Source organism: Leuciscus leuciscus (assembly GCF_965113295.1).
Source record: "Leuciscus leuciscus genome assembly, chromosome: 20".
Classification (NCBI taxonomy): Eukaryota; Metazoa; Chordata; class Actinopteri; order Cypriniformes; family Leuciscidae; genus Leuciscus; species Leuciscus leuciscus.
Genome location: NC_138744.1, coordinates 21,249,958 through 21,273,010, shown reverse-complemented (window position 1 = coordinate 21,273,010; position 23,053 = coordinate 21,249,958). Strand labels below are relative to the sequence as shown.

The window sequence follows — 23,053 nt, the reverse complement described above, 5'->3', positions numbered from 1 at the left end:
GGCCCTTTTCTCCACTATGCTGGAGTTCCAAAGGTTGGAGAAGTTGTTTTTTGGAGGTATCAGAGGAAGAGTTTACACTGAGCAGGTCTCTCGCCTACATACAGAGTTTCTCCAGCTCTGCAAAGACATGAGGGATCAAGAATACAATCCACTCGATTTGACTTCTCAGGTTTTATTCCTTCATGGTTTTATATTCCTTGTTTGAGATAGATTAGAATCAGCCATAAGATAACAAAACTCCCAGTAAGTTATATAGAAACACACATTTGCCATGTTAGCTTAAACCACTGGATGTCTGGTAGTACAATAACAATGCCCCACTGAATATGTCAGTGTGGATAACATGATATATGAGTGTTTGATGCAATAGCAGATATAACTCTCACTGTTTTCATTTCTGTGAAATATACTGTATACTGGTCTCATTGTGACAGCTCATTTTATGAAGCTTTCTTATAAAGCGTATGTTTGGATACAAATAATACCTGATTTAGCCAAACCTTCTTTTTTTTTTTTACCCTCCAAGGCTTAGTGGTCCTCATAAATCATCATTTTTCTTCTGTGTATCATGTAACGTTTTGTTAACACATTATAGTGTATGTTTAAAACTTTTAATGTCATTAGCTAAATGTATGGTATCATATTAAATATCAGCATGCATTGTTTAACAGATAATTACTTATACATTCTAATACATCTGATATAGGATTTTGAAAAAGACTTTTCAAGTTTCCAAGAAAAAGTTGCAGATTTTGATCGACGTCTGTCCAGTATTTTGTGCCTCGCCTTCCAAGATTGTTCAGGATTGGAATCAGTTTTCAAAGTAAGTAATTCCGATGAGCTGGATTTAGGCAAATGATTAGGAAAAGCAGAATATAGCTTAACCTATGTAACCCACCTTTCAATCTGCATATGTTTGAAGCTGGTCACTGTGTTCAAGCCCCTCTTGGACAGAGACATCATAAAGGAAACTTTTATTCCGAATTTCTCCAAAGTGGTTGAACTTTTTGGAGAGGAGCTGGACAGTTGCAAACACCTGTTTGATTCTCATCTTGAGCAGGTAAATTAGTTGTTTTTTAATAGGTTGTAGTTCTTGTACAAAAAACACCTTGTGTAATTCATCATGTAATTCCAGAAAAAGAGGAATAAAATGCATTTGAGCAAGAACATGCCTGCTATGACAGGGGCTCTGAAGTGGGCAAAAATGCTACGAGACAGAATTCAAATACCTTGGAACAATCTTCAATTTGTTCTGGAGCTGTAAGTGTTTTTAAATTCTGTTGAGATCATTATCTTTTTTTTTAATGATTCAAATGAATCTAAAGAGGTTGGGGCATTTATATTACAGGAGTATGGAAGGAGAAGAGATGGAGCTGGTCTATCATAAATACCTGGAGATGTCCTCTCATTTAGATGAGTACGAGAAGCAGGTCTATTTGAGCTGGTGTGGTGACGTTACCCAGGTCTGCCAGATGAACCTGGATCAGCCCCTAATCAAAAGAGATCCCAGCACTGACCTACTGTCAGTTAATGTCTATCAAGAGGTGAAGAAAATACATTTAAAATAAGGCATCAGCAGAAGGCATCAATTTCAAATGCTAGAGCATCTAATTTTGACAATTTGCTCATTGTATTCATCTGCATAATATTGAACTTCTTCACCTTAGCTGATTGCTGTGCTCAAGGATGTGAAACACCTAAAAATCCTTAATCAGATTAACATCCCTTCTGCTGCTTTGAAGGTGTATGAAAATAGAAAGATGTTCTTTAAGGTTAGTGAATGCTCAGATTGTCTGTTATTAGTTAAATTCGTTTTTTACATTCTGGATGTACATTATGAGTATATAACCTGATCTCCATTAGAACCTTGGGAGCCTACATTTACTGGTGCAGTGGTACAATAAGGTGAAACAGACGACTCTTGAAGTGGAGGCTCCTCTTATAAAAGAGGAGATGGAGATTGTTGACCGGCAACTGCATCAAGCAGAAAGTGAGCTTACATGGCAAAGCCAGAACAGCTGGGACTACATCTGCACACTTCAGGACACAGTCTATCAGCTGGAGAGAAGAGTTCAGAAAACTAAAGACAACATTGAGATGATTGACGTTCTGATGAGTGGATGGAGCAAACAGCCGATGTTCTGCAGAAAAGACCTTAAGAAAGACTCGATATTACAACTGGAAGATAGAGCAGCCAGAGTGGTAAAAAGCTACAACAACCTCAGGAAAGATGGAGAAACGATCCATAATTTGTTACAAGTGAGTCAGTCTTTTTTATAGATTATTTTTGTACACATTTTGTCTAACATTTATTTCTTGTATCTTTTCCAGGAGAACATGGTCCTTTTTGCAGCGGATAGTTCTTCAGATGCATGGAAAGCCTATTTGGAGCATGTGGATGATATGGTGGTGGAGGGATTTTTCAATGCTATCTCAACTTCACTGGAATATTTCAATGAGAATATGGAGAGCTCAGTGAGGCAGGCTCCCCTGTTTGAGTCTCAAATGCTACTGATGGGATCTGAGATTACGTTTAAACCATCTCTGGATCGAGATGGTGGTGATGGACTTTACGAACTGGTGGAACAATTACTAGGTGATGTGTTCAAGATGTCTGCTCAGGTGAAGAGGGTGGCACCTCACCTAAACGTGGAAGACTACCAGGTGAATTTACAGCGGATTTCAAAAGTCTGATTTAAATAAAAATTTAAACCTGGAAATAAATAAGGAATTGAAAGTTTTAGGATTTATACACATTTTAAACAAGGAATTGTCTACATGGTAAATGGAAAATTCTGCAGTATTAGAAATATAATATTTTCTAGGTCACTAGTCAAAAAAGCAAATTTGTTGCCACGTGATCTTTGTTTAAAAATAAAGGGTCAGATTTCTTGCTTCTGCTGAAGATGAAATTGGAAAATGCAGTTGGAAAACTTTCAAATCATGCTTGGAAAACTTGATCATCACGTTTTGCACAAACTTTATGTCTGGTTGAATGCACGCTGCAATTACAGAAAAAGAGATATGTAAATAGATATGTAAATAGATATGTACATTTTGACAAATAATATCAATAAAAAAATTATATATATATGTATTTGTTATATTAACGATGTAAATTAATTGATACTCTTAATATGACATGATAATTAAATATATTAATATAATTTGAATAATAAAATGCATTTCAGAAAGTGTCAAATAGAATAATTTTCAGATACTTGGTCCGCTTTCTTTCTCTATTGCTGTCTAATCTATATCAGAAAGATTTCTTACAGTAATGTTTTTTTTTTTTTTTTTTACATATACAAATAATATTTTTGACTTTATGCATTTAGGTTGACGTCGAGGACATGTTTGAGCTCTTAGATCTCCGGCAGGAAGTGATGGAGAGAGTTGATGAAGGCATGAAGAAAGCCTTACAATACCAGGACACATTTATCCGCTACGGTCCCCTGTGGCTTGATGACAGGGTTGAGTTTCTCAGGCAGTTCCTCCTCTATGGTCATGCACTGACAGCTCAAGAGGTGGAAGCATATGGAGAGGATGCATTTCCAGAAAATCCTCCCACCACAGTGCAATTCAAAGAGCAGGTGAAACTACACTGCTTTTAATGTTTCTCCATGAATATCAGCTTTTGAAACAGAGTTACTAATTTGGTACAACATATATTTATATCTAAATGGATATAGATGTCTGTCCATACACTGTTTTAAGAGCAGTATGAAGGGTTTGTCATTTTATTAGTGAGATGTCTCCATTCACAACAGATGAATCATTATGAAGAATTGCATGCAGAGGTCAGCCATTTGGAGGATTTGCAGGTATTTGATGGTTGGTTTAGAGTGGATATCCGTTCATTCAAGATGAGTCTTTTAAACATAATAAAAAAATGGAGCTGGATGTTTAAGGAGCACCTGATGTCTTATGTAACCGGCAGGTGAGAGACCTTTCCGTAATTACATAGAAAAAATCACTTTAATGCCCCAATTTTCCTCCAAACTCTAAATGCTGTACTCAATCAATAAAAGCAATTGATTTCTGCTGGTTTGTAATCTTGATGTCTTCAGTATTGCTGAACTAAAGGAGTTCATGCTCCTGGCGGAATGTAGGCTTAAAGAGCCGGTGTGCAGTGGAGACTATCAGGCTCTTGTACAGGTGATGGGTTTCCTGCTGGCTGTCAAAAACAGGCAGTCTTGTACTGACCAGCTTTTTGAACCTGTTCGTGAAGTGGTCACTCTTCTGGAGCAATATGGAGAAACCCTATCTGAGTGTGTCCATATGCAGCTTGAGGTGAGAGTATTTGACAGCCCCATGCATTAAATTGATTAAAATGTTATATATATATATTAGAAAAATCTGTTCTTTGGAACTTTCCATTCATCAAAGATTCTTGAAAAAGCGTATTTTTCACAATATTACTGTTTTACTCTATATTTGATCAAATAAATGCAGCCTTGTAAAGCTTAAGAGACTTACAAACATTACAAAAAACATTAGACCTCAAATTAATCTGTAAATTAATCTTTAATCTCTAAATTAAATTTAAATTTAAAACAGTATTTTTTTTTCTCCAAAAGTTTGAGACCACTAGTAAAAAAGTTTTTATTTAGCATTATTCTCACAAATTTTTATTTAATAATTGCATAGTATTTTAAGTTAGAAGTCAGTTTTATATTTAGTTTTAACATTATATCCAATATTGATACTGGATATTGATAGTGGTTATTTATTTGTGCATTTAAATGCTCATGTTCCCGATTCCCTATTTAAATCTAATGCTGACTTGAAGCTAATCTTACTTAATAATTGAATAACACTGTTAAAGGGATACTTCACCGTTTTTTCATATTAAACTATGTTATTCCCTTAACTAAGACGAGTTGATACATACCTCTATCGTCTCAGTGCGTGCACTAAATCCCTCTGTCTTGCGGCGAAACTTTGTTAGCACTTAGCTTAGCCCAGTTCATTTAATATGGGCCAAGCAGAGAAGATACCAAACACCTCCACGTTTTCCCTATTTAAATACAGTTACTCGCGAAGTGTAACTCGACCTAGGACGGTGACACAAAACAAAACGTTGCGCTTTTCTAAGCGTGTAAAATGGATAACTATTTTGTATGGCGGAATACCATAGCAAGTGCTTGTAAGCACTTCGACTTGGCGCAGTAATATCTTCACTAGAGGGAGCGGGGGCCGGTGAGAGGATTTTTCACGAGTGAAGATATTACTGCGCCAAGTCGAAGTGCTTCAGTGACAACAGTGACAACATTTTACACGCTTAGAAAAGCGCAACGTTTTGTTTTGTGTCACCGTCCTAGGTCGAGTTACACTTCGCGAGTAACTGTATTTAAATAGGGAAAACGTGGAGGTGTTTGGTAGCTTCTCTGCTTGGCCCATATTAAATGAACTGGGCTAACAAAGTTTCGCCGCAAGACAGAGGGATTTAGTGCACGCACTGAGACGATAGAGGTATGTATCAACTCGTATTAGTTAAGGGAATAACATAGTTTAATATGAAAAAACGGTGAAGTATCCCTTTAATAAATAGTACTACTGTATATATAATCTCAAATCTCAAAATGATTATTCATCTTTCATACTGTACATTATAATGATGCTAGGGGATGTACTGATATGAACATTTTGGCCGATAACCGATATATTTATATCATTTTTGAGAGCAAAAACAAAAGTCTCACCATTAAATCCATGACCTAAGCACACAACTATAATGATGTTCTCATTATAATTTTATGTAGCTTATATGACATGTTGCACTTAACTGTATTTTCCTTTTTGAAATGATTCCAATCATATTTCAAGCAAGTCAACAACATCGAACAGTGCGCATCTGAAGTGTCTCAGCTGAAGGAAGATATCCATTATTTATCTGTTTTAATATATCGGCCTAAAGTTCTTATCGGGTCAATAACGATAACATTTAAAATGGACACATATCGTCGGATACCGATATGGTGGCCAATATATCGTGCATCCCTAAATTATGCGATGCCTAAATTCACTTTAACATTTAAAATGATTGATTTGTGTTTTTATTAATTTATTTAGGCAAAATAGTATAGATATTTTTTTTATATTGGCCAAAACATTAAAATAATTATTAGATTATATTTGTACTGTCTAGCATTTTAACATTCTTGCATCCCTAGCTGTAAACTATTCTGAATGAGAAGCTTTTACTTAACCATCAGGAGTTGCCAGAGAAGTGGAACAGCATGAAGAAGTTGGCCTGGACAGTGAAACATGAGGTTGCTCCTCTTCATACTGCAGAGGTGGCCGTTATCCGTAGGAAGTGTTTGGCCTTTGAGGTGAGGGTCCTCATTTGCTGAGTTTTAATATTTATTAAAAGTGTAAACTTTGACTTTAAGCTAAATTAAATGTTTTCAGGTTTGGAAGTCTGGAACTTTTTATAGCAACTTCAGGTTAAATATGCTTATTCTTTTGCTGATTCATGTCTCTCTTCATAGAAAAAACTGAATCATTTTCGAGGGAGGTTCAAAACAGAAGCTCCTCTCCAGTACAGCACAGAGAAACCATATGTGCGCCTGGATAAAGTAAATGTTTATTACTTCTAATTCAAACAATCCATCATATCAGAGTCTTCTTTTCAATCATTTACATACGTTGACGTTTTGTGTTATACTGTGTTTGTTAGTTTCACAGGGAGATGCTGGTTTTAGAAGAGGAGAATGCAGATCTCCAGGAGTCCTGTAAGCTGTTTGAAGTGAGCAGCCCTGACTCGAAGCAACTCAGAATCTGTCGGAGAGACATTGCTGTTTTGAAACAGCTCTGGGATCTGCGGATATGTGTTCAGGTGGATCATCCTTTTCCTAATTTGAGCTTTAAATTTTGCTTGAACTGTCGACTCTACTTAATGTAATGTTGTGTCCTCACAGTGCTGTGTAGCTGTCTGGACAGGGACAAAATGGAGAAAGATCAATGTAGAACACATAGAGACAGAGCTGAGGAGGTTTACAAAGGTAAGAATACCAGTATCAGTGTACTAGAAATCACCAACCCAAACACATTTTGGAAGGTTTTTGTTCATAGTGTCTAACACTGATTTCATGTCTAACCAGGAAATGCAGGTTCTTGATAAAGAGGCCCGTGTTTGGGACGTGTATGTGAGTCTGGACCGTGTGCTCAGGGATCTGTTGGCTTCTCTCAGGGCTGTGACAGAGCTACTGAACCCGGCCATGAGAGACAGACACTGGGCCCAGCTGGTCAGGACGACCGGGGTGAGAAAGAGGGTGGTAGATGTGCAATATAAATGTTATTCCTCTTAGAGCGAAAAATATATTTACCGTACTGAATTGTATTAGCTATCTCAAAAGCATGGATCAAACAACCCTTAACACTCCTGGTAAAAATGTAATTTATATGAATGAAATTTTCATTTATGTTCCAAATGATATGATTGTCTTTCTTCCATTGACTGATACTGATCTTTTCCATACAATGAAAGTGACCTAAAAAAAAACCCACCATAAAAGTTACCATAATGATGTGTGCTCTAATATATTGCAAGTCTTTTGAAAGCCATACAATAGCATTTTAGGTTGATGGTCACTATTCACTTCTATTGTGTAGTAGAAAAAGGCAGCTTCAACATTCTGCTAAACTTTTCATTTTGTGTTCCCTGGTAGAAAGAAATCTTGTAAAAATATCGAAATATCTTTAAAATATGATGCATGTAGTTATTCTTATTTTCACATTCTCATTTCACAAAAAAAAAAAAAAAAAAAAAAAAAATATATATATATATATATATATATATATATATATATAGGCCTATATATATATAAATATATATTTTTTTTTTTTTTTATTATAAGCATAAGCGTCACAAAATTTTGTTAGATTTCTCTGTGAACATATACACCGCCGTTCCAAAGTTTTGGATCGTAAGATTTTTTTTAGGTTTTGAATAGAAGTCTCTTATGCTCACCAAGGCTGTATTCACTTGATTACAAATACAAATAAAAAAGCAATAATATGGTGAAATATTATTACAATTTTAAATAACTGTTTTCTATTTGAATATGTAATTTATCCCTGTGATCAAAGCTGAATTTTCAGCATCATCACTCCAGTCTTCAGTTTCACATGATCCTTCAGAAATCATTATAAAATGCCGATTTGCTGCTCAAGAAACATTTATTGTTATTATCAATGTTGAAAACAGTTGTGTACATTTTTTTTTTCCAGGATTCTTAGATGAAGAGAAAGTTAAAAATACTGCATTTTTCTGAAATGGAAATATTTTGTAACATTATACACTACCGTTCAAAAGTTTGGGGTTATATACATTTAAAAAAAAAAAAGAAATTAATATGTTTATTCAGCAAGGATGCATTAAATTGATCAGAAGTAACAGTAAAGACATTTATAATTTTACAAAAGATTATATTTCAAATAAATACTGTTCTTTTGAACTTTTTGAACACCATTCTCTTAGGTTGATTTCACCCTAACTGAAGATACAACTCTTGAGGATTTACTGGCTTTGCAGCTGCACAGATATGAAGATGTGGTGCTCTGTACAGTTGGGAGAGCAGTCAAAGAGATGTCCACTGAGAAGGTTTTATCTCATACAGTATCTCTCTCAAGCCTCAGTCACTGCGATACATGCTCTGAAAATGAGTGCAACATTTCTTTAATTGTTTTGAAGGTATTGACTGAAATCAGCCAGATGTGGGCACGGATGGAGCTTTCTTATAAAGAGCATTACCACACCGCTACACCAATGCTGAAATGCAGTGATGAACTTATAGAGAGTCTGGAGGAGAGTCAGGTATAAACATCTCTAAAATGGCACATGCAATCACAGTTATGGCCAGTTTGTCAAAAAAACATGTATGTATGTATGTGTGTTTTCTTAGCTTATCGGAAATGTTAACAAAGTTGTTGCTTGGCAAAATAAGCTTGGTGTGGCCAGGGTCTTTATCTCCTTCTCTAAGACCATCCCACTGTGCCGAGAGAACGATCTTTCATTGTCAGCCGCCTGTATTCACACATCTGATTTATAGAGACCACACATTGCTGGCTTTGTTATCACGCTGTATGTGTAGGGGCCAAAATCTAGCCAAACACATCACTGTTGACAATAAGTCTGCCGTCTGTGCGAAGCCGGCCCACTTACACCCACATGTCTGAAAACATTAAAGCCAACAGAAGGGCATTAACACAATGTGGACACAAAAACAACATAAGCAAATTGCATTGGAGATATCAAAATCAAAATTCTTTTTTTGCAAACCTGATATCCTCCAAATGTGATCTGAACTTTAAACTGGCTGTAAATGGTATTCATCTTTATTTGTTTTTTATTTTTAATATTTGAACTTCCCGTTATGAACACAGAAACAATACATTAGCATCACAAACACCCTCCCTCTCAATACATTTTATTTACACTGATTGTGATGCTTTCTCTAAAAAACGGTAACACTTTATTTCAATGGTCTACTTTAGACATTCTACTAACTATAAGTAACTTTGCAACATGTCAATTAGCAGTCATAGAGTATTAGTAGACTGTCTGCTTAATATCTGCTAACACTTTATTGTGATGCTCCCCAACAGACATTCTATTGACTATAAATAACTTTGCAACTACATCAACTATTTCTGCTAACCCTAAACCTACCAGTCCATTAATACTCTAATGACTGCTAGTTGACATGTAGTTGCAACGTTACTTATAGTATAATGTCTTAAGTGGACTATCAAAATAAAGTGTAACCACAAAAACAAACAATCAAACAAACAAACAAAAAGCGTTCAGTTATCTTAATGAATTGTTTGGCATCTCTGCAAATATAAAGGGCCTCATAATCATTGTGAAGTTGTTTCAGTTTAAATCAATACATACTAATGCACAAAGCATTTTTGGACTTGGTGTGAATAGGACTTTGATTTGGCTATTCCAGTAATATCTTTGAAGGCTAATCTTAATGCATACTATGACATTCTAGAGAATGTGCTTCCAGTTTCTCCCTCATGCTCTTGTGTGTAAATGGGAGACTGAATCACTGAAGCCATGTTCCGGCATCTAGTGAGAAACCTTCCCAGATGAGTTTAAGCTGTTAAGGAGCGATTCAGATAAATCTGAAACACAAGATCATAAAAGTTAAAGGGGTCATGAACTGGATTATTTGATTATTTTATAATGTTTCCTGGGGTGCCCATATAATGTTAGTATGATTTTTTTTTCAGAATTTAGTAATAAAAAAAAAAAATTCCTAGCCTGATTTTAGCCTCTGATTTGAAGGGGAGTGTCTGCTGTGAGATTTCAGTGTAAACGCCCACTGCAGTGATTGGCTCACACATTTTTGCATATGAAATAGCTAGCATTACATGTGGAACTCTCTCTCTCTCAAAATCTTTTACTACGTTTTTACTATTACAGCTATCTAGATTAACGAATCATGAAAAGTAATGATTATAGCATTATATTTAGATCTATTCCCAACACATGAAAGGTTACAGTGATGAGCATTGAACAGATGAAAGACAGTCTGTTGATCCCGTGAATGAAGTGATATCATCATTGCAACGCAATTTCTGCACTCTCACAAATGCTTTCACCAAATAACAATGCAAACACGATGTAAATACAGTAAGAGTTTCGTTGTGCAGTGTAACAGCATCGTTGATTTCATAACGAGTTTTTGCAAGTGTCCAAATAAACTTGCGCTGTGTGATTGGCAGCTTGGGCGATTGGAAAGGGAGCGTTCTTTGATCGCTTTCTGTATATAATTTAATCACAGTTTAAATAAGATTATTTTCATCCTACTAAGAGAAACGATGTGAAGTTGATCATTTAGTCACTAGCTTGATTTTCTGATGCGTAAACAGTATTGAACGATTTTGAGAGAAAGATAATCTGTCTGAACGTGATTACACATCAGAAATCACTGATCACAGATCAGGCATTAGAATAAACAGGCATTAGAATAAACATGGTTACTTACATGTTTGTGGTGTTGCTGGCAGATCCATATCGTAAAAGTCTGTTTGCAAAGCCTGCGTCGAAATTGTGACCAAATACCAAATAATTCACAGTGACATGCACCTAATAGTCATTTCCTAGCATTGGGATCCTTTGGAAGGTAATGGTATTGATCCTGTGTCGATCTTTTCTCGTTCTCATGACACTATTCTCTATCACTCCAGTGGGCGGAGCCAAAGACGCGGTATGTAGACGTAGGCTTTGATATTCTTCTGCAAAGATGGTCTTTTGCTACTCTGTGACGTCATAAGTCACCACTTTTGAGATCCTGTCGTTTTCTAGCCTTGATTTCAATAAAAGCTGTTTTTGGAATAACAATTTTTTTTTGTTTTGAAACTTACAGGATATTTTTATAGTATAACCTTAACTGTCAAAAGATCAAGGAACATTTTAATTCTCAGTTCATGACCCCTTTAACAATAAGAAGCTGCAAAAAGAAACTGTCCTTGCTGTTGGCTGCTGACTCTGTATGCATCTCTGTTTGTCTCTCAGGTGCAGCTGCAGGTGTTGCTGCACAGTAAGCAGGCAACATTCTTCCACGGACAGGTGTTGGCGCTACAGGCCCAGCTGACTCGGGCTGACTCAGTGCTGCTTCTGTGGCTGGAGGTGCAGAGGACCTGGGCTCACCTGGAGAGCATCTTCATGGGCTCCGAAGACATTCAACACCAGCTGCCAGAGGAGGCACATCAGTTCGGCTCCATTGATTCTGACTTCAAGGTATGCTTGACTTCATGTCATGTACACTGATTACTGGTGTGCTGCATGCAAAGTTAAAGATGTTTTACATGCTTTCTGTAAAGGTTTCCCCAACATACAGGAGATTCAGAATCATAAGTATATGGGCCAGTATATATATTTTTTTAGTTAAGCTCATTTTACAGGGACATTTAAAAAGTCTAAAATTCTGAACTTTAAATTTAAAACGTCTTAAAAACGGCCAGATTTTCATCCGCGGTCTTAAATTTCATTTAGTCAGGTCTTAAAAGGTTTTACCCTCGTTCATTTCCAGAAACGCTGGCCGCAGAAAGATATTACAAAGTAGCAAAAAAGTATTGAGTCGTAGCCTACAAAGCGGAGCTCTAGAGCAGGGGTCTCCAACAGGTCGCTCGCGAGATACCAGTAGCTCGTGGCCTGATTGGAGTTCGCTCGCCAAGAGGCCGTTCACATCGCGTCTTTTGCGTGCTCAAGTTCATTCAAATGTTGGCGCGAGGTAAACGCGCTCATAATTGAAGCGACGCGCTCGTTTTTTTCCAAGCAGCGAGATGAAAAAATCTCAACTCTTCCGTAACAACATTGAAAGCTCAGTCAACAGGAAGGATGGGGGTGCACCCAAACACTACAGGTGTTTTTCTCTTCTCCGTCAATAAATCTCGTAGCAGAGCTACAGCAAGCGTTTTTCGGTGGTGGAAATCCCTTAGTCACCTCACTTCGTTCTTTGTTGTTGTGGAGAGCGCAGTGCATGGTTGCATAGCAACGACGACAGACGCCACGGGAAAATCTGACCGAATTTTACTATTTATAATAAATGTCAGTAATTTATCTTTTTTTGACTCATTCTGTTTATAAAAAATAATTTAAAGTCTGAAATATGTGAGGTTTATCTTTTTATAAAAACCTTTTTTTTTGTCAAAACTTTATGTGAACTTGTACATGTTAGTAGATAACATGTTGCAAGACACTTTTAAAATCTGGCCATCATTTTTAATGGTATTATTTTAATGTTTATGTAAACAAAAAGTGCATATTGATGCTAATTGTATTTGTTATTTGCTGGTTTTCAACATAAAACTTGGTGAATCGATTTCATTGTGTAGTATTGGTACTTTTTGAACAGGATTCTGTGACAACTGATAATTTTTGTCACTATAATCATGAAATTAAATGTTCATGCCATTTCATCTCTAGTTATGATCAACTAAAATCAACTAATTATGTGTTTTTTACAGTATAATATGCAAAGTACAAAAAAATACTATAAAAAATTATATCTGATTCTGTTCTTTTCTCTGACACGCGTTGTTGGGTGTGGAAGGTTACTAATGTGATTGCTTTATCTGTAAATTAAATTAATGCTTTTTCAAGAACTGAATTCATTGAAATAAAATGAATTCTTTGATTTGAAATTTTTTTTGGTAGGTCTTAAATTTCAAACTTTATATGTCTTAAAATGTCTTAAATTTGACTTACTGAAACCTGCAAGAACCCTGATTTTAGGATATTTAGATGTCAAAGTATTGTACTGAAATACATGAAATGTATTATGTAATAAAACCATCTGTATAGATTACTATTTTACTGTTATAAATTAGTATGCCAGAGCATATATATATATATATATATATATATATATATATATATATATATATGTGTGTGTGTGTGTGTGTGTGTGTGTGTGTGTGTGTGTGTATGTATACTGTATATATTGAAAACTTGAATTACAGGTTTATATTGGTACTAATATAAGTACAATTATATTAATTATCAATATAATAATTATATTTTGAAAGTAAAATTGTCAAAGTTACAACTTGCAATTAAGTTCATTGCACTTTCAACCACTTTGAATTTAATTGATGATGGAGAAAATAGGTAAATACGAGTAAAAATAAAATAAAATTAATGTATTTCCATAGAATTAATATACTTAAATGTAATTAAATGGACACACTTAATATTAAGTTTCTTTAACTAATATGCATTTGACTAACATTTAAATGAATAATTTTATACAATTCACTTATTGTGTACATTATTTTATTTAATGCGATTCCATGTAAAATGCACAAAGATGTTGTTATCTTTACAGTGTAGATACATGCATCTACCAGGTATGCAAATATTTATATATATTTACTTTTGTCTGTTTATGTGTGAAGGTCCTTATGCTCAAAAGTGGGAAAACGACAAACGTAATTACTGCAACCAACAAGCCCGATCTTCTACCGATGCTTGAAGATCTGCAAAGGAGGTTTGTGAAGTTTTTAGGTTACTCTTTTCCAGTAAACTCTTGTTTTTAAAAAGTGTGCATGGTTACGCATTGTTTCAAGAGAGATGCATAAATCATTCTGTTGATTTCCTGTTATTTCTCCTAGACTTGCTGTATGTGAGAAAGCTTTAGCCAAATACCTGGAGACAAAGAGAATGGCTTTCCCGCGATTCTATTTCCTCTCTTCAGCAGACTTACTGGACATCCTTTCCAAGGGCAGACAGCCCAGACAGGTACTGCTTTAAAAGTAAGGAGTTAAGTTGAACTTGATTCAACTTTATATAACAGTCTGTCTATTAGTTTGAATCAGTTTGAAAGTTTAATTAGTTTTAGATTTCTCTAATTATACAGCTCATTTCAGTATTATAGTAATCCATAAACAGGTCAACTATAAAGTATGCATTCTCTCCTGGTATTTGTAATAATGTGACTGAGATTCACGGAAATATATTTTACATTGTACCGTACTTTCCCATCTCTCTTCTCATTTGTGTACAGTAACCTTTATCTCTGTGATTAAACTTTTTCATCATCACTGTGATAATTCCAAGGGCAGTGCTTCTCTGTGAAATATCATTATGATAAAAAAGAGAAAGATCTACAGATGGATTGATTCTAACCCTGGCTACATCCTTCTTTGAGCCGATCCTCCCACATATGTGCAGGTTTTCTCCTGAACCGTTCAACCAGAACAGGGTCAAAGTGCTTCATCTCGTTCTCATTGTACCTCAGTTATAATAAGAATTGCAAATATATCCACAATCATATCATTATCTATGGATATGCATAACTACATAACTGCGCAGATTGATTCATTTGTACACGGATGTACTGTCTACAATATATTGTTCTGTGAAAGTAATGCTTTATGGTTCATTGCTTTTTAGATTACCCGTCACTTGGGTAAGCTGTTTGACAGTATGACTGATCTGGAGTTTTCTGACAAGGAGGGGGGAAAGGTCACATCAGCGGTGGGAATGTTCAGCAGAGACAGAGAATATGTTTCATTCTGTTCGCCATGTGACTGCGTTGGACCGGTAAACCCTGCATAAGCATCTAATTAAATCAAACACAGATATTAAAAAGTTTTAACTTTTTTTTAAAAGATAAAAGCAAACTTTAAAAAAGATATAAAAAATTGCTTTATAAAATATTTATATAAAAATTATAATAACATCTAAAATATGATTTGTATATAAAATACAATTAAAAAATATTTAATTAAATCCAGTTTTTAACTGTTTTAAAAGTTAAAAGCAAACTTTTTTTTAATATGATTAAATATTACATCAAATATTAATATAAGTATTAGATTATCTAGATATCTATAAATAAAATGTTTTAAACATCATTAAAACTACAACATCATTAAAACTACATATACACCAGATGCCACACAAATATACATGCAGGTAGAAATAACTTAAGCAAGAAATTTGAGCAATTAGGATCTCACAGCATTTACAAAACATGGTCAGTTGAAGTATTTTTATAGGTCTGTTTGTTTTTTAATATTTTGTATGAGCCCTGATATAATAGTAATCTTTACGGAGTGAGTTTTTTCTGTCAGGTTGAGCTCTGGCTGAACTGTCTGGAGGATGTGATGAGGGAGGGATTGAGGAGGCACATAGCCGAGGCCGTGGTCGTGTGTGAGGAACGCCCGCGGGAACACTGGGTCTCTGAGCTGCCGGCTCAGGTGGTCCTCACCGCCTCTCAGATCTGGTGGTCCACCGACGTGAATCTAGCATTCGAGCGGCTGGCTGAGGGTTTTGAGACGGCACTCAGAGACTACAACAAGAAACAGGTCAGTTGATCTTATGTACTGTATGATATTGCACACTTTTTTACACATTCATCATTTTGAATAAACTGAATGAATGACAAAGATTAGATTCTTGTTCACAATCGAGATGTCTTTTTCAGTCATGTTGACACTGAAACGTTGACTCTTATAAGGCGATATTAAGGTACAGGAGTCCAGTTCACAAACAAATGACTCTTATGAACCTGTTCTTTTTAGTGAATCAAAAACATACAGCACAACCAGTGTAGTCTGATTTACGAACAATTTACAAACAATTGACTCTTATGAGCCCCTTTCTTAGTGAATCAGAAACATATGGTGCAACTAGTGTAGTCCTGTTCACAAACAAATGACTCTTAGTCATGACAAATGTCAGTTATTTTTAATGACTCAGAAACATACCACACATACAGTGAAGTATGTTTCATGGACAAATGGCTATACATTGCTACCAGTGTAGTACAACTCATGAACAAATTACTCTAGTGAGCTGGTTCTTTTTAGAGAATCAAAAATGCGCAACCAGTGTAGTGTGATTCAGAAACAAATGACTCTTAAAAAACACATTAATTTTGAACAGGAGATTTATAGTGTAACAGATCCTAAAAGTCACTTCCTCCTACTGTAAATAGACCTTTTTCCTTTCTAGGTAGTGCTAGACTCCCTATTTTCAAGCACAGATAGAGCACATCTGTAGTGTGAACTAGGCAATGATGAAGCCGTTGAAAACACACTCCACTCCTTCATTGTAACTATGATGAAGCGAATAGTGCTGATCCGTGTAGACTGCCACGAGCACGTCCATATCGTCCCTGCAGCGTCAGTATCTGTCATCTAACGCAGGGAAGGTTAGCGCGTCCTTGGCCGGCGTTTGAATAATCTGCCTCTTTCCCTTCAAGCCCCTGATTGGAGTTGCTGTCAGACAGCATGGGGTGATAAATGCAGTACAACCTAAGCTGCTTTTACACCAAATACAGGCAGGAAGATTACATCTCATTTGCCTGTCTGTGACAGGGATCCACCGTATCGCCTATTAACCGCCTCCCCCCAACTCACACACACACATATTGACCCAGCACTCTCATTCATTGTCACACACACACCAGCTGGCCGCTCTTATTCATAGTCAAACAGTCTTACACACTTGCAGTTCCCCCCAGCATTGATAAACGAGCTCTGTGCTTATTTGGCCTCCCAACTGGAATATATGACCTTGCTCCATAAACGTGGGGGGATTTCTCTGATGAACACATGACCCTGAGTCCCTGTCAGCGCAGTTATTACCATCCACTTCTCTCTGGCATGTAAATTGATATAATTACTGTAAGCAGGGGCCACAAAGCTCACTGTATGCTCTCACAAGCCATCATTGTGCCCTCTGAAACTCTAAAGTATCTGCCCTACTTTTCCAGATTGCCCAGCTAAACTCCTTGATAAACATGTTATTGGGGGAACTGAACCCGGGTGACAGGCAGAAGATCATGACCCTGTGCACCATAGATGTTCACGCCAGAGATGTGGTCTCCAAACTCATCGCTCAGAAGGTTGGGTCATGTTTACTGCGGTTCGTAAATAATGATCATGTTGACTAGAGGATGTTCTGTTTCCTTGTTTTAAATCATTTAGTTCATCAGTCATTATTTTAATGGGCTTTAAATTAAAAAGCAGTAATTGATTAATGAATTGAGTTGGGAGCATTTAGAGTAGGTTTATTAAATGTTTGAGGCTGTCTTTACCCAGGTGAGCAGTGCTCAGGCATTCGCTTGGGTTTCTCAGCTCCGCCACAGCTGGGATGAGGAGCAAAACCACTGCTTCATCAACATCTGCGACGCCCAGTTTCGTTACTCCTACGAATACCTGGGCAACACGCCTCGTCTGGTCATTACACCTCTCACAGACAGGTACTTTATCAGCTAATGATCTCTGAGTAACTCAAGAACTTCTTCTTTATTTATTGCAATTTTTATCTAACGTGAACTATTTTTACATGTCAAACATTTTGGTAATACTATACAGAATATATTATTATTGATACGTTTTTTATAATTGGTTTTTCAAGAAAATGTTTTATAAAGCAAATACAGGGGAAAAGGGAAATAATAAAACAAAAAAAATAAAACACAATTGAACAGTAACACTTTATAATATGGATAAGCCATTACTAAACAGAACCATAGTTCATGTACATTCAAATTTGCACATATGAAAATACATTTCTTAAAAAAAAATGTTTAATAAACAAATGATTTAGAACAGACTTTTTTCTTTTATTTTTACCATGCCTTCATCTTTTGCTTTTGGATTTCAAATGATGATAATGTAGATTTTATTGTTTTACCATTGTCCCAGACTCTTAAAATATGAAAAGTAGTCATATGAATATTATTATAAACTATTAAAATAACCATAGTTATTTTCATACAAATTGCAGCTGTTCCTCAGGACTATATTATCGACCACAATGACCAACATTTAGGCCCTTAATAAAGTTTTTCTTTTCAAAAATAAGTGTTCTTGGTTAGGGAGAATGAAGAAAACAAAGAAAAATCAAGGTATTATCATATTATTTAGATTGTGCATCATTTCCAGTTCAGCTGTCAAATTATGCAACAAAAGTGTGAAACTCTTAAGTGTGCATACATACCATGCTAGCTATGAAATTAGCTTTAGCAAGTGAAAAGTTTGCCATTTTATAACACATTTTTTTTAAATGTCCATAATTTCCACCACAGAATGCTATTAATTACAATAAATACAGTGATTTGAGATGGAAATGTTTATGTCTTTTGAAAAAAAATTAAAAATAATTTGTGGTTGTGAAAACGTGCATGTGAAAATAATGTTTTATGAGTTTATTTTCAGCCTAGGGTCAAAATATATGATATCTTCTTGGATGTATCTTCTTTCATATACAAAAAGCATCCATTGTTTGTTTCTTATAAATATGTCTTGTGACTTCGTTTTTTGATCATTATTGCAGTGTAGTGCTTAAAAACATGAACTACAACAAACGAAAAAAATCACATGAACAATAAATAACTATTTTATGTTTTTTGAGATTGTTATTAAAGACCAGATAACTTTGAACAAACGTAATTAATAATAAACGTAAAGTAATTAACATTATTAGAACATTAAAACACATATGAATCAACATCTCATGAGTCATGATATGTATCGCATTTTGAATGTAACTACTGTACTTCATCATATAATGTAATCAGTGTTGGGGAAAGTTGTTTTTAAAAGTAATGCATTACATTATTGGGATACTCCCTAAAAAAGTAACTAATTTAATTACTTAGTTACTTTTTATGTACAGTAATCTGGCTGAGGTTATTTTTGGCCTATATAACATACACATACGTACATACAAACATACATTTTCTTTTAAAAACGCATTTAAAATATTATATTCTGACACTTAGAATATTTCCTGAGCCCTAGAGCTATGGATGCCATACAAAAGATCTCAACATTACGGGTTATATTACCTTCTGTACTACTTTCTTTGAAAGTTGAAAGTAATATGTTTTGTTACTATTTGTACTTTTTGTATGTTCCTGCGCATCCATGAAGTGACTACGTATTGGTGAAGAAAGATAATTTTAATTAAGTTGTTTAAACAAATTTGTAAGCAAATTAATTAAACAAAAATTAACATGAATTGCTCTATTAAAAAAAGTATCAAAAATTTGTATGTGTAAATTAAATTCTTAAAGTAATGCATTACTTTACTTAAAAAGTAATCTGATTACTTAATGTACATTACTTATAATATGTTACCCCCCAACACTACATGTAATAATGTTATTAATGGAAATGATCATAAAGCCGCCTTACCATAGCTGTTTTTATTCAGTGTTTGATTTTGCTTATTTGAATTGCAGGTGCTATATAACACTGACTCAGTCACTGCACTTGAGTATGAGCAGTGCTCCAGCGGGACCGGCTGGCACAGGAAAGACTGAAACCACTAAAGACCTGGGCAGAGCTCTGGGGGTCATGGTGTACGTCTTCAACTGTTCTGAGCAGATGGACTATAAGGTAGACATACCAGCAGAGATGGGACTCAGTAACCACAGCACAATTACTAGTGTATTCTCCGTTCAGATGAGCTCCTAATGCATATAATTACTTTGCCGAATAGGATTCTGCCTCTTAATTGAAAGAAATCAATGACTGCTCTGTTTGAAACTTTATCACAGTTGGTTGATGTTTTGGAAGTTCTTCTTCTTAACCACTGTTGGTTTGGTTCTGTTAAGTCTTTCCATGACTTGTTTTGTCGTTCAGTCCATAGGGAACATCTTTAAAGGCCTGGCACAAACTGGAGCTTGGGGCTGCTTTGATGAATTTAACCGAATAGCTGTGGAAGTGCTGTCTGTGGTGGCAGTACAGGTGAAGACCATACAGGATGCAATTCGCAATAAGAGGAAAAGGTAAGTGTTTTTTATTTTTAGATCTTCTGAATGGTTAACATGACTTGTTGGCATGTTTTACCCATTTTGCCCATGGTCCTCTGCAGGTTTTTCCTCCTAGATGAAGAGATTAGCTTGAACCCCTCTGTTGGGATCTTCATCACAATGAACCCTGGATATGCTGGACGAACTGAGCTACCAGAGAACCTCAAATCTCTTTTCAGGTATAGCTTGATCTGAATAAAGATACACATTTAGAAAAAAATTACCAAACCAGCAAACAAATTAGCTCAAGTGTGTTTTATGGAGTTAACATTTTGTTGGCAAGATATTTTTTATTCCGTCATCAATGAAGATATTCATCATGCTGAAAGTTCTAAATGTTACAGTATGTGAATATATGTAGATGATGTGTGTGTGTGTTGTCCCCATAATATTGGGAAACCCAACATGTGTGTGTGCGCGTGCGTGTGTACATGTATTAAAATAACTTTTCTATTTTAATATATTTAATTTAATTTATTGCTGTTATTGTAAAGCTGAATTTTTAGCAGCCATTAATCCAGTCTTCAGTGTCACATGATCTTTCAAAAATCAATTAGTAAATTAATCCTTGCAGAATAAAAGTTAATAAATGTTTATACATTTTTATTTATTGGAATGTTATTAATATAATTATCACTTAATATTAAAATTATGGACAACTAGAATGTTAGGTTGACCAACTATATTTACATGCCGTGCTATATTTATAGTACATGCTATATTTAGTCAAATCAAAATGGACTAAAAGTAAAGAATATGACAAGCCAAAAACAGTGTAAAAGTCTGGATTGAAGATGTTTGTACCAGCTGCGCAACAGAACGTACTAGCACACATCGTGCCAAGTTGAGTTTAATGTCTCATGCTGTGTAAAAAAAAGACGATGTTCTCTTTCTAAACGCAGTGTCAGTTGTGTATAGATGAGTTCACGAATGCCATATGATTGCTCTGTTTTGCAGGCCGTGTGCCATGGTGGTTCCTGACATGAAGCTGATCTGTGAGATCATGCTGATGTCTGAGGGATTTCAGAGCGCTCAGATTCTGGGCAACAAGTTCATCACCCTCTACAGGCTCTGTAAGGAGCTGCTCTCTAAACAGGTACACTGACCCGTGAAGGTGCAGTACAGAAAAAACACTTTTGTCCTGTTTGTGTCTGCTTATAAATAACATGTATTCTCTGCTATAGGACCACTACGACTGGGGTTTGCGTTCTGTCAAACCTGTCCTGGTGGTTGCTGGAGCTCTCAAAAGAGCAGATCGGACTAGACCAGAAGATCATGTGATGGAAATGTGTTTATGTGATTGATGTTTAGCTCTATAGATCCAGCAGCCATGGGTTTTGACACTCTGACTTTCTGTTACATTATGAAGGTGTTAATGCAGGCTTTGAGAGATTTCAACATGCCAAAGATTGTTTCGGAAGACGTTCCTGTGTTCCTCGGTCTGATAAGAGATTTGTTCCCTGGTTTGGAAGTGGAAAGGCAAACTGATGCAGAGTTTGAGCAGATAGTCCGACAGACGAGTCTAGACTTAAAACTTCAACCTGAGGACACATTTATTCTGAAAGTAAGAATCTCTCCGCACACTGCATCATCATTTGTGTTTAACATTAAGTTATCTTACTGTTTTAGATCTCTTGTTAACCTCTTATTTTATTGTTTTTGTCCTTTTTAATGATAATATATAAAGGTTGTTCAGCTTGAGAAGCTTTTATCTGTTCATCAATCAGTGTTTGTGGTTGGTGATGCTGGGACTGGAAAAAGCCAGGTAAATACAAACTATTACCTGTTTCCCATAGTCCACTTTCCCTGGAGTTTTGAATGAATCGATTGAGTTTTGAATAATTGCACCAACTGCTAGTATTCTGTTTTTCTGATCGTGAAATTTTGCCTTACACCTAATTGTCATGCAAATAAATCTGATTAACGATTTTTTTTGTTTTTTTGTTTTAATTGTTTAATTATTTATAAATGTAATATGAAAATAGTTATATTTAATAATTAAAAATAAATTGTTTTGTAAAATGACATTTCATAAGGGTAGAATTACATGAATGAAATTTTAAATATAAAAATACATATATCATTTGTTATTAAAATAATTCTGTCTTTTTGGTCACAGATGTGTGGAGCAATCTAAATAATTGCTATATATATATATATATATATATATATATATATATATATATATATTAGGGGTGTGCAAAGCAGCCGGTATTTGTATCTGTATTTGTATTTGTTGAGAGAGGAAAAGTATTTGTATTTGTATTTGTATTCGAGTAAATTTCAAAATAGGTGTAAAAATCAATTTTTTTGCGTTACACTTCTAATTTACGTTATAGTGTAAGTATTCTTTAATTATATATCAATTATAATAATTATGGATATGCAATATTGGTTGATGTTTTTCCATAAATCCAGCAATGAACATGTAACAAGGAACGTCATTGAAAAGAAAATAACATAACAGCCATTACCTACGTTAATGTTACTCTGTCAACAGCATATTGTCTAAATTACCAAGCTAACAGAGCTACTAGTGTTGTCACGGTGCCAAAATTTCAGTATTCGGTACCAATACCTGTGAACATCCACGGTTCTCGGTAACAATTTCGGTAAAGCTTAATTTAGATTAAATTTACATATATTAAAGTTTATATCACGGTTACAAAGATGGAAACTGTAGTATTAAAAACACTACATTAATATTACATTTGTTAGATAACAATAGATAAAATGACCTAACAATAAACAATAGTTAG

At 35.2% G+C, this 23,053-nt stretch overlaps 1 protein-coding gene across 1 annotated transcript in view; it reads left to right on the top strand.

Annotated features, from left to right (window-relative positions):
- LOC309483878 (dynein axonemal heavy chain 11) overlaps nucleotides 1–23,053 on the top strand; it is an 80,836-nt gene that overhangs the window by 3,697 nt on the left and 54,086 nt on the right. The window contains exons 8-39 of the mRNA XM_082149947.1: nucleotides 2–169; nucleotides 707–823; nucleotides 923–1,060; nucleotides 1,136–1,260; nucleotides 1,349–1,544; nucleotides 1,668–1,772; nucleotides 1,864–2,259; nucleotides 2,332–2,664; nucleotides 3,339–3,593; nucleotides 3,771–3,940; nucleotides 4,071–4,293; nucleotides 6,219–6,335; nucleotides 6,495–6,581; nucleotides 6,683–6,841; nucleotides 6,924–7,007; nucleotides 7,107–7,265; nucleotides 8,486–8,608; nucleotides 8,699–8,821; nucleotides 11,534–11,758; nucleotides 13,918–14,009; nucleotides 14,134–14,260; nucleotides 14,915–15,064; nucleotides 15,598–15,831; nucleotides 17,244–17,375; nucleotides 17,572–17,732; nucleotides 19,722–19,878; nucleotides 20,125–20,270; nucleotides 20,357–20,473; nucleotides 21,252–21,390; nucleotides 21,479–21,571; nucleotides 21,664–21,858; nucleotides 21,982–22,059. Of these exons, the coding sequence (XP_082006073.1) occupies nucleotides 2–169; nucleotides 707–823; nucleotides 923–1,060; nucleotides 1,136–1,260; nucleotides 1,349–1,544; nucleotides 1,668–1,772; nucleotides 1,864–2,259; nucleotides 2,332–2,664; nucleotides 3,339–3,593; nucleotides 3,771–3,940; nucleotides 4,071–4,293; nucleotides 6,219–6,335; nucleotides 6,495–6,581; nucleotides 6,683–6,841; nucleotides 6,924–7,007; nucleotides 7,107–7,265; nucleotides 8,486–8,608; nucleotides 8,699–8,821; nucleotides 11,534–11,758; nucleotides 13,918–14,009; nucleotides 14,134–14,260; nucleotides 14,915–15,064; nucleotides 15,598–15,831; nucleotides 17,244–17,375; nucleotides 17,572–17,732; nucleotides 19,722–19,878; nucleotides 20,125–20,270; nucleotides 20,357–20,473; nucleotides 21,252–21,390; nucleotides 21,479–21,571; nucleotides 21,664–21,858; nucleotides 21,982–22,059 (5,124 nt within the window). The remainder of the gene's footprint in view (nucleotide 1; nucleotides 170–706; nucleotides 824–922; nucleotides 1,061–1,135; nucleotides 1,261–1,348; nucleotides 1,545–1,667; nucleotides 1,773–1,863; nucleotides 2,260–2,331; nucleotides 2,665–3,338; nucleotides 3,594–3,770; nucleotides 3,941–4,070; nucleotides 4,294–6,218; nucleotides 6,336–6,494; nucleotides 6,582–6,682; nucleotides 6,842–6,923; nucleotides 7,008–7,106; nucleotides 7,266–8,485; nucleotides 8,609–8,698; nucleotides 8,822–11,533; nucleotides 11,759–13,917; nucleotides 14,010–14,133; nucleotides 14,261–14,914; nucleotides 15,065–15,597; nucleotides 15,832–17,243; nucleotides 17,376–17,571; nucleotides 17,733–19,721; nucleotides 19,879–20,124; nucleotides 20,271–20,356; nucleotides 20,474–21,251; nucleotides 21,391–21,478; nucleotides 21,572–21,663; nucleotides 21,859–21,981; nucleotides 22,060–23,053) is intronic.